This window comes from Falco biarmicus, chromosome 4 (assembly GCF_023638135.1).
Source record: "Falco biarmicus isolate bFalBia1 chromosome 4, bFalBia1.pri, whole genome shotgun sequence".
Lineage (NCBI taxonomy): Eukaryota > Metazoa > Chordata > Aves > Falconiformes > Falconidae > Falco > Falco biarmicus.
In genome coordinates, this window is record NC_079291.1 from 64709424 (window position 1) to 64720140 (window position 10717).

At 63.9% G+C, this 10717-nt stretch overlaps 1 protein-coding gene across 2 annotated transcripts; it reads right to left on the reverse strand.

Annotated features, from left to right (window-relative positions):
• Positions 1–516: 516 nt before the first annotated feature.
• On the reverse strand, positions 517–9096 carry ZNF414 (zinc finger protein 414). Of its 2 annotated transcripts, XM_056338124.1 has the most exons (9): positions 8991–9096; positions 4298–4431; positions 3790–3891; positions 3598–3705; positions 3252–3357; positions 2501–3036; positions 2087–2137; positions 1229–1387; positions 517–951 (listed from the first exon to the last, which is right to left on the reverse strand). In XM_056338124.1, exons 2-9 carry the CDS (start codon positions 4365–4367, stop codon positions 875–877), a joined length of 1209 nt encoding a protein of 402 aa, XP_056194099.1. In that variant the 5' UTR covers positions 4368–4431; positions 8991–9096; the 3' UTR covers positions 517–874. The 2 variants fall into 2 exon arrangements, 1 of the variants encoding a protein (XP_056194099.1); XR_008821720.1 differs by lacking the exon at positions 517–951 and having other exon boundaries at positions 1291–1387; positions 2087–3036.
• Positions 9097–10717: the final 1621 nt, after the last annotated feature.

Consider the following 10717-nt stretch of genomic DNA (forward strand, 5'->3'; position numbering starts at 1 on the left):
CGGGGTGAGAACCCACGGCTGCTCGGCTCCCACGGCTGGGGTGCAGGGGGGTGTGCAGCCCCCGAGGCTGGGGACCAGGGCACAGAAGAGCCGCCAGGCTGGAGCAGGGGCCCCATTCTCTACTTGGTGCCGAGTGGTCCCCTGGTACCTCTGCCCGTGGTGGGACTGGGACAGGCACTGGGGCTGGCCGGGTGCTGGAGCAGGGTCCAAGGTCCTGCCCCAGTTTGGGTGCGCAGGCTGGGTGCTGGGGTGCAGCTGGCAGTGGCTCTGGCTCTGCTCCTCAGGAGCCGTTCATGCTTTGGGATGCGTTGAGGAAGGGGCAAGCAGGGAGCACCCCTTCCCCAAACCTTCTTCCCCAAACGTGCCCAGGGCAGGGCCACCCTGGGGACACGCACCCCCTGCACTCCTTGCATCTGCCCTCTCCATGGGATGCGGGAGCATCCCTGGGGGTGGAACACTGCTCCCCCATCACCCCCAGCTGCCACGGGGACTGACAGAGGCTCTCCCAGCTGTTGCTCCTGTACAATTCCCATTTATTATTTCCAGACCTCATTCCAGAGAAGTCCACTAACTCCTGAGCAACCTACTGGGCTCCCCCCAGAGCCCCTGGAGCTGAAGCAACGAAACCTTTAGGGGAGGGAGACGCAGGGTTCCAAGTGCTTAGTTTCCAAAAATAAAAGGGAGGGTCGAAATTCAAGAGAAAACATCTGCCCCTCTGCCAGCCCGTGCTGGGGCTGGGGGCTGCTCCTGGTACCCAGGAAGGGGTCCCTGTCCCAGCGCTATGGCTTGGGCTGTGCGGTGCCCTCCCCCCACCGCCTGGCTCGGGGGGGAGGGATGGGGAGGCGCAGGAGCAGTCCCGTGGGAGCTGGGCTCATCAGAGCTGGGAGTACAGGGAGTTCTCCATCTCCGGCGTCAGCTTGGCGTGGAAGGAGGCGAGGCCCACCCCGAAATCTGGAGGGAGAGGGAAGAGAGCCGTCAGCACTGCAGCCGAGCCCCCTGCTCCCTGGCTCCTGCTGGGGGCTGCCTGGGGGCTGGAAAGCCGGGGAGGCACAGGGAGGGCATCGCTGGGGAGCCAGGAGCTGCAGCCCAAAGCCCACCCCAGTGGCCGGTCACCCCCTTCCAGCATGGAGGGAGGGGGTATGTGTTATCCATGGGGAGCAGGTCAAGCCACGCTCCCTGCAAGTATCCTGCCAGTTGGGGTCCCTCCCGCCACCCCCCTGGGCCGTACCCATCTCTGCATCCAGGCGCCCGGGGGTCGGGGGGTTCTTGCGGTGGTCCTCGATGTGCAGGGTCATCTCCTCCCGCGAGGCAGTGGAGTAGGGGCACTGCATGCAGGTGTAGCGGCCCCGCGTGTGTTCCCACACGATGCGGCTGTTGGAGGAGTGCCCTGCAAGGACGGGCAAGGAGGGAAGCACAGTGCTCGCTCGCTCGCCCCCCGCCATGGCCAGGGGGGGGCTATGCCCAGGAGCCCCCCCCTGCCAGCAGGAGCCATGCGAAGCGGCAGCGCAGGATGCAGGGCAGGCGGCCCCGGGTGCCGGCTGCATCGTGCTGGGTGCCATGGGGCTCGGATCAGCCGGTGCTGTGGGGGCAGGAGCCCCCCTGCTCCAAGCCCCACACGTGCGGAGGTCCCCTTCCCGAGGGAGGAACCCCAAATCCGGGAGCAGGGAGCGAGGCCGTGCCCCCCAGCCCTGACCTCCCTTTGCCCATCACCTCCGCACCACATGGAGCAACAGGCAACAGTTTCCAGCCCAGCCTTGGGGCTGGGGCGACTGGGGGGACTGGAGCCCACACAGCTGCTGCAGCTCCTTCTCCTGCTGCTTCTGCCCTTGGGTGCCAGAGGAACTAGGCTGGGTGATTCCTGGGGGTGCGCAGCTGGCGACCCCCCCCCCCCAAGTCTCCAAACCTACCTGAGCCACATCCCCTCTCCACGTGGCTCCCAAAAATGAAGAAGCCCACCCTCTCCCTCTGCTCTCCAGGGAGCATCGCCATGCCCCGTGGGGCTTCTCCCATCCCCTGTGGCCCCCCCCACCCCCCACCACCCCCCAGTGACAGAAAGCAGCCCCCAATCAGTAGGTGCCAAACTAACCTGGAGTCACTCCTGAGCCAAAGCATGGGAGGAGTGGGCTGACACTCACACCTGCGGAGGGAATCGAGGGGCAAGACAAGCATTAGGTCTTCCCCTCCCTGCGGGGGGACACGTGGGAGAGCAGGCCTGGCCCGGCCCCCCGCCTCGCACCCCCAGCACGGCGGGGAGCAGCAGGGCTGGGAAAATTTGGAGGCTTGTTTTTGGTGGTTGCTGGTGCTTTCTCCAATTGAGCATCCCGGTAAGTGGGATGGAGGGGAGAGCAGAGGTGGGATGGGGCTGGGGGGGGCTGGGGCGGCCCCGTGCGGGGCTGGGAGGAGGGGGATCCTTGGCTGGCCGACGGTGGGTCCTCCTCCAGGAGCTGCTGGTCAAGGCAGGAGCAGAAGAAGGTTTGCCCGAACGGCCCCGTGCGCTCACCTTGGCTTTTCTTCCAGACGGCGTTGGAGATGGGGGGGCCGTGGCCCGGCACGTAGGGCCGGAGGCGATGCTGCGCCGGGGGCTGGGGCAAGCTGTAGGGCGAAGGGTGCACGTAGGACAGGAACGGCCCCGGCACCGAGGAGGGGGGTGGCCCCGAGAACCGAGTCAAGGATGATGGCCCGAAAAGGCTGGGCTCCAGCAGCGGGAAGGGGTGGGGGGCCGGCGAGACCAGCGGCAGCGCCTCCAGCGAGCCGGGCAGCTCGGGGAGGCTGGTGGGGAGCGCAGCGGGGGCTGCCGAGGCAGTGTCTGCGCCAGGGAGGATGGCTTCTTTCTCCAGGGGCCGGATAACGCTCGGGAGTTTGGGAAGCCCCTCGGGTGGCTTGGCCGGGGGCTCCTTCTCCAGGGCAGAGGTAGCAGGCAGGACAGGCTTGTCAGTTTTGGGGGGCGGCGCAGGGCTGCTGGCGCTGTCAGAGCAGACGTGCAAGTGCTTGAAGAGGGAGCGGTGCGTTCGGAAGCGCAGCATGCAGTTCTCACACCTGTGGGGCCGGGGAGGTGGCGTCAGTGGCAGTGCTCCCTCCTGCATCACCCACCCCAACACCCCGGCCCGGGGGTCTGCCGCTGAGACGGGGGGGGGGGAATGTCTACAAAGGTGGGATCTGCTGGGTGCCCCCAGATAGAATGGGCTGTGGGAGGTGTCTGCAGGGCGATGGCACGGCAGCCCAGGATGGGGATGGGCACCAGCGGGACTCACTTGAAGTAGCGGTTTGGCTTGTAGTGCACCTTCATGTGGGCCATGAGGTCCTGCATGCTGGGGAAGGTCTCTGTGCAGCCCAGCGTCGGGCACTGGAAGGTTTTGCCTGAGCAAAAAAATAGGACAGAGATTCAGCAACAGCACAGCTGCACTGCACCCCCCAGGTGGGCAGCCCCACCAGTGGGTCTCCAGCACCTCCCTCACTCTCCCTGCTCCCGCCCGGTGCTGTGCAGCATCTCCTGGAGGTACACGCACCATCACCAGGGCTGCCTCCGCTTCAAGCCGTGCTCTGCCACCTCCCAGCTGAAAAAGGGCACCCTGGAGCGACACAGCATCTCGACCTTACCCTCAAGGGACTGCGTGGGTCTGTAGTGGACCTTCAGGTGGTCCATCAGCTCCTGCATGCTGGGGAAGGCCAGTTTGCAGCCATAGCTTGAGCACTGGTAGTGCTTCCCTGGAAGGAGACAGAGCTGTTGGCCTCGTCCCTGCCCCAGCCATTGCCGTCACCTCCCTGGGGCAGGGCTGGGGCTCGGCTCACCTGGGACAGGTCTGCGCTTCAGCGGCCGCAGGTCCTGGGCTGGGGTCCCTCCGCTCCCTGCCACCGGCATTGGGCCGCTGGGCAGAGCTGCTTCGCTGCAACCTGCCGGGGAAAGGCCGTTAGGCAGCGGGGACCAGCTCCCGCGGGATGCCACAAGCCCCTGCCTGAACTGCGTCCCTCTTTGCCCTCCCCCCTACCCTTTACAAACAGGGGTGCAGGCAGCTGGGGGGGTCTGGCTGGGAGAGGCAGGAGCCCTGCAGGGTGGTTAGAGATGGGAGGGTCTTTGCTCTAGAAAAAGCTGCTGGTGTGAAGGCAAAGCCTGCTGGTGCCTTGAGCATGCTGGGTGACACCACATGCCCAACCCTGCGCAGCCTCGGGGTGCTCCCAGCCACCCCTCTGGGGTCGGATTTGGCCAAAGGGACCTCCAGCAGCAGCAGCAAAGGCTTCTTCTCCCCCTCGCCCTGCCCCAGCTCCCATCACCAACCCCTCTGTGGCACAAGGGACTCACCTGCCCCCTCTCCGGTGTATTTACCCCGCAGGGAGAAGGTGGGCACAGCTTCATCCTTCTCCGTCTTCATGGCCTGGAGAGTGGTGGGCACAGGGCGAGGCACGTGCCACCGACAGCGTCTCCTCCTGGCGATGCTACACCGAACGCAAGGGTGAGAGGTTACAGTCCGGCACGGAGTGATGTCGACTGCCTCCTCCTCCTGCTCCATGGCAGTGGGACCGACCCTCCCTCCCAGGGACCTCCAGGGCCAAGCTGGCAGGAGATCCCGGCTCCATGGGGGCTTCGCAGCATCTCTGCAGGGGGGACACGCTGCAAAGGCAGCACTTGGCCCTGGGAGCTTTGCACATGGCCCCCCCGGGGAGCAGCAGCCAGGCTTTGAAGCCAGAGCTGTTGTCATCCCTTCCCGCTTCTCCTGCCCCAGGGGTGGTCCACAAAGCCCCCGAAAGGTCCCCCCCCAGCTGCCATCTGGCACAGCCTGCCCCACACATCGCCAGACTGCTGCTTTTTGGTACCAGCCTAGAGCTTTTCTAGTTAAAAATCCCCCCCAAAGCCACAGGACCCCCTCCCTACCAAGGCGACCCAGCCCCGCTGCTGCCGAAGCAGGGATTGCAGGAGCTGCTCCAGCCTCTCTTGCTCCCACCAGGCAGGGGGGTCTCACTGGATGCTCCTCCTGCAGTTTTGTAGGATCTTCCAGCCAAAAGGAGCAGCACGTCCCATTGCACAACTGGGAGCATCGGCAGCAGGGCCTGATGCTGATGGGGATGTGGGGGCAGGTCACACAAGCTCCATCAGATGGTCTCCAAAATTAAATTGGCTCAGCCTCACAAAGCCTCTGTGCAAGGCTTCGGCATGCAAAAGCCAAGCACCAACCCCAGTAAAAAGCATCCAAAAAGTCCCTCACTTGGGAATAATTCTCAATAGCGTCTTAATGTCAAAGTTAAAAAGAAAACAACAACAATGATCATCATAGTAATAATAACAACAACAAATCAGTGCTGGGGCTGCGGAGCGGCTGCCACATGCACATCTGCCGTTTGTTAGAGGATTAATGCTTCCCCAAGAGCTCAGCGACTCCCAAAGCAAGTCCCTGGGGAACCTCCTGATGCTTTGCTGGTTGCAAGGAGATGTGCCTGCATCCGTCCCACCCCGGCCTTGCCAGACCTGCCTCTCAGCATCTGTTCAAGAGGCATTTTCCCAGCTTTTCTGCTCCAGCCTGGCTCGCACGCAGCGGGGCTTTAGCCTGGCAAAGGCGGCCCCAGCAGCTGTTACTGCAGCAACCGGCGGTGCTGGGATGGCAACCCATCGGGTAATAAATCAGAGGGGGGGGCAAAATCTGTGCGGGATTATTTCTCCGGCTGCCCCCAGGCTCACGGCTTTGTTGGGAGGTTGCATTGCTTTTTTTTGTTGTTGTTGTTGTTGTTTTCTCAGTTCAGTGGCTCCTGCCAGCGCTGTGGGATGCAACCTGCACAGAAGCTGGGACTGGCTGGAGGAAGGGGGGGGGGGGGGGCGGGTGTCAACCACAGCGGGGGAGGGGTGGGGGGTTGGGGCAGGGCCAGGGGCTGATTGTGTCCTGGGAGGGAAAATTCAGCCCTGGCTGGAGGGTTTGCTCGGGCTGCACAAAGGGCGAACACCGCAGAGAAAGTTCACTGCAGTTTGGATGGAGCTTTGTTTTATCGGGAGGAGGAAATGCAGTTTTGGGAGAGGGGAAAAAAGATTTCAGGAATCTTCTGTTGAGGGACAAAGCATTAAAAGGGTCAAGGCAGGGCTCTCTGTCCCTGCTCAGCCCCTTGTGCAGCGCCTGTGTGGCACTGCCACGTTTCGGTGCCCGGCCCCGGAGCTTTGGTGCTGCCAGAACATTTCCTGGTCTGCAAGCGCCAGGCCCTGTGACTGTAGCGAGACTCCCCCGGGCTCCCGCTTCCCTGCTGGAAACGCTGCCTCTGGATCAACGCTCCATGCCACCGCCTGTCCCCAAGGCCTGCTGATGGTCCCCGGGGATTGATGGCCCCCAGACAAGGCTGTAAAGGAGCAGGACACCCGTGCCCACTGCACCAGGAGCTCAGCTGGAGCCCACGCAATTTTTTCCAAGAAACCAGGAAATCCTTCCTCAGCGGCATTGCAGCAGGGCTGTCAGCTCCCGATGCTCCAGGATCAAACCTGGTGGCACCTTCGGATGTTACAGCTCGTGCTGAAGCTTCCCTCCGCTCCCACTGATGCTATCTGATGCTGCTCTCCATTTCCCGGTTGCAGGCGGTACCCCAGTGATGCGTTTAAAATTGATTTTTTATCCGGAAAAGCTAAGGAAATGCCTCCTGAGCTAATCGGCAGGTCCAGCGAGGGCAGGTGGGGTGGATGCAGGTGCACCTCCTTGCAGCCAGCATGCCTGCCCCCGTCCTGCAGCCCTGCCACTGTCCCACCACAGCAAAGCTGTCCCACGTGGGTGTGTTTTCAGCAGCACCGTAGCACCGTGGTGTGCTCGGCCCAGGCTTTTCTGTTTTTTTGGGTTTTGAGGAGCTGGTGGCACCTGTATCATTTTGCTGTCATTTGTCACCTCCCGGGGGATAGTGTCCAACACTTGTCATTCGCCAGGACCCTCCATTTTACATCCCTGAGCATGATACTCCGTCCCAGGTGCTGCTGACCTGCCACTGTCCCCATCCCCGTGTGGGCACTGGAGATGTGACTCCCCTGGCACCGGTGCAACCCCTGCCCTGGAAACCTGAATCCCAGAGCCACCGCATGTTTGGTGTTGCTCTTCACAGCGTTTTTCCTGCCACCGGTTCAGCCTCCCTGGAAACCTGCTGGCACCAAACTCCCTCACTCCGGCCCCAGTGGGGAACAGGGACCCTGGAAAAACCCTTTGGAGGGGCTGGCAGCAACGAGGGCGAGCAGGAGGGTTTGCAGCTACTGGACACCCAGAGCAGCCTCTGTTGCTGATGCAGTTAATAATTAATACAGCTCATCTCCCTCAAATGAACCAGGGGGTTTACACATATCGCCAAGCACATACGACTTTTACAGACCCACCCCGGGAAGATAAATGGGACAAATAACCCTATTTGAGCACCTCTGTGTGGTCTCTGGCCAGAGGTTGCAGAGGCTTCCCAAAACACAGCTCCTCAGCGTAGGAGATGAGAGACAAAGGCTCCGAACAAGGGGCTCATGTGATCGCTCAGCCGGTGAGTGCCGAGCGGTGCAGAGGGAGGAAGCCCAGGCTGTGACAGCAGCGCAGCGAGCACCCCCACCCACCCCGGCACGCGCTCTGGCCACCGGTCACGGGGTTCAAATGCATGTCGTAAATTAAAATGCATGTCGTAAATCCTCCTGTTGCCTTCAGACATCATGGGGAACGCTGACCTGGTGTGGGGAGGAAGATGCTCTGGGCATCTCTGCTGCCTGGCAGCCCCTGCCTCACAACCATGGGCCTCACGATGCCCACTGCAGCTTGGGTGCCCTAATCTCAATTTGGGCTGGAGCAAAGCCGCTGCCCCAATGTTTTACCCCTCCACCTCACCCTGAGGGCAAGCTCCTGGCTTTCCATCTCAGAAAATCTGCCCGGAGAGCCCAAATGACCCCAAACCTTGCCACAGCTGCTGCCACTGGCAACGTGGGCATCCAAAGGGGTGAGCGCTGAGCCTCAGCACAGCCAACATGCCACGTCCCCACGGCGCATGTGGGGGCAGCTCGGCCTTCACCGTTTTTTTGGGAAACATCTTTCAGCCTTCCCCGAAGGGCTGCCCTGGGGTCCCTGCCATCCATCCCCCTGGCTTGCTCCAAGCCAGTGGCGACCTGGCTGGCGTGCGAGTGGGGAAGAGCCATGCTGCCATTTCCCCACGTCCCTGCACTATCTCAGTGCCCACCTTTACTTGCCTGCCTGTGCCAGCTAATCCACTGGGCTACATCAGCGCTTTCAGCTGGAAAAAACCCTCTTTCCTTTCAGGAGCCATCTGGGGAGGATGGACCTTCTTCCCTGCGCCCAGACAAAGCTGCCCCCAGAGCAGGCAGCCCTGGGCCCGGCCAAGTTCACACCATGGCCAAGGTGCAGGAGCCCTCACGCCGGCTGAGGATGAGCAGCCGCATCCCCGGGGCCACTGACAGCACAAAGCAGTTCCCACGTGTGCGGGCAGATGGAGAGACCAGGGGGGACCCCGGCAGGCATGGGACCCCACCCAGGATGCTCAGGGTGGCGAAGGGGGTCCTGCTGCTCCCACGGGCCACACACCTGCAAAGACCAGGGGCTAACAGCTCCCATGGCTAGCTGTCCCTGGGCTCCTAGCCCCACAGGCAGCAACCCCCGTAGCTAGCAGCCCCCCATGGGTAGCACCCCGGTAGCTAGTGGTCCCCCATGGGCACTACACCCACGGCTACTAGCCCCTGTGGGTAATAACGCAGCCATGGCTAGCGCTCCCCATGACTAGTCGCCCCACGGGTAGTATCCCCCGTAACCCGGAGCCCCCGTGGGCGGCAGCCGTGCCCCTCCACGGGCAGGGCGGCTTTGCCCAGAGCCCCCCCAGCCCCCGGTGCAGGTCCCGGCTCCCCCACCAGCCCCGGCATCCCGGGCCCGGTACCCGCTCCGCTGCCGCCGCTGCCCCGCCGCCCCCGGTGCCGGTGCCCTCCCCCCCGTGCGGGGACGGGGACCGGCCCCCCCGGCGCTGCCCCCCGGTGCCCGCCCGCCCCGTCCCGCCCCCGCACGTACCGGGGCTGCGGCGGGGCCGGCACCGCCCGGAGCGCGCATCAGCGGCGGCGCGGCCGCGGGGCCATTTTCTGCGCGAGCTGTCGCGAGAGCAGGGAGGGGGGGGGGGGGGGGGGGAGGAGGAGGAGGACGGTGGGGGGAGGAAGGAGCAGTGCGGAAGGGGAGGGCGGGGGCCGTGGGGGAGGGGCCCGGCCCCGCCCCTCCCCGGTGCCGGGAACGCTCCGCATCCCTGCGCCTGCGAAAGGCTGAAGTATCCCGGCGTCCGCCGAGCGCCCCGGGGGCCTCAGGGTGTTCCAGGGTCCGTGGAGCATCCCGGGGACCACGGAGCATACCGGGGACCACGGAGCATACCGGGGACCACGGAGCATCCCGGGGACCACAGAGCATCCCGGGGACCACAGAGCATCCTAGGATCCTTGGAGCATCCCAGAGTCCACAGAGCACCCTGGGGGCCTCAGAGCATCCTGAACCCTTGGAGTATCCCAGGGCCTTTGGAGCACCCCAGAATCCTTGGAGCACCCCGGGGGTCTCAGAGCACCTTGGGAAGCCATGGGCCCCTTAGAACAGCCCAGGGCCCTCTGAGCACCCCAAATTCCTTGGAGCGCCCTGGACTCCTGGGAACACACTGAGCCCATCAGATCCCACACCATCCCTAAAAGCAGCTCAAACCCCCCCAAGCCTGTCAGGACCCCCAGAGTCACTGGAGCCCCTCAGAGACCCCCAAACCCCTGGAGCCCCTTGGAGCACCGCAGTGAGTGCCTGAGCTGGCCCAGCTGGCAGGGCTGTGGGAGCATCCCACTGGCACAGCACCCACCACCCACCGGCGGGGCGCTGCGCCCCCAGCCCCAAGGAAGGGCTGGAAGGCACAAGAGGGAGTTTCCTAAATGTCTGGAATTTCCAAAGCAAATTTTTTTTTCATTAAAATAAAAACAGAGGCTCTGTCTGCTTCCCCTCCCCCCCCAAGCTCTGCAGTGCCGGCACTCCTAAAACCCCGTGATTTGCTGGAAAAATCACCCCAAGGGCCACACGGCTTGTGAAAACTGGGAGCGGGGAGGCCCTGCCACCATTCCCAGCATGGGGCCGCGGAGGACTCCACATCCCAGCAGCCTCCTGCCCTGCACCATCCCCACCCTGGAGGAAACAGGGTCCCCTGAACCCCTCTGTAGCCATCCCCTCCCCCATCTCTAGGGCAGGGGGTCTGCCTGCCCGAGGGACAGCCGGGGGGGGGGGGGGGGGGGCGCTCTGGGAGGGAGGAAGAGGAGGGCGGGGGCCAAGGCCGAGGTAGGCGCAGGAGCAGGAGCAGGAGCAGGAACAGGAGCAGGAGCAGGAGCAGGAACAGGAGCAGGAGCAGGAGCAGGAGCAGGAACAGGAACAGGAGCAGGAGCAGGAGCAGGAGCAGGAGCAGACTGTTGTCACTTCCCCCGCTCGGCTCCGCAGGGGAGCAGGGAGTGGGGGGCAGGCAGGGACGAGCCCGACATGTCGGCACTGTTTGTCCCTCTCCCCTGCAAAACTCCTGGAACAACTCCAGTTGGGCTCAGCCCCCCCAACCCCCCACAAGCTCCCCCCAATCTGCCCCCCCCCGGCCCCAAGCCCCATCTGTCCCCCTGCTCTGGGCGGGTCTGGGCAGGGAGGGTCCCCTGAATCCCAGAGCTGGTGTGGCTGAGGGATTTCCACCTCCTGCGTGACCCTGGCCCACTGTGGATGAGACACCCCCCCCCCCAGCTCAGCAA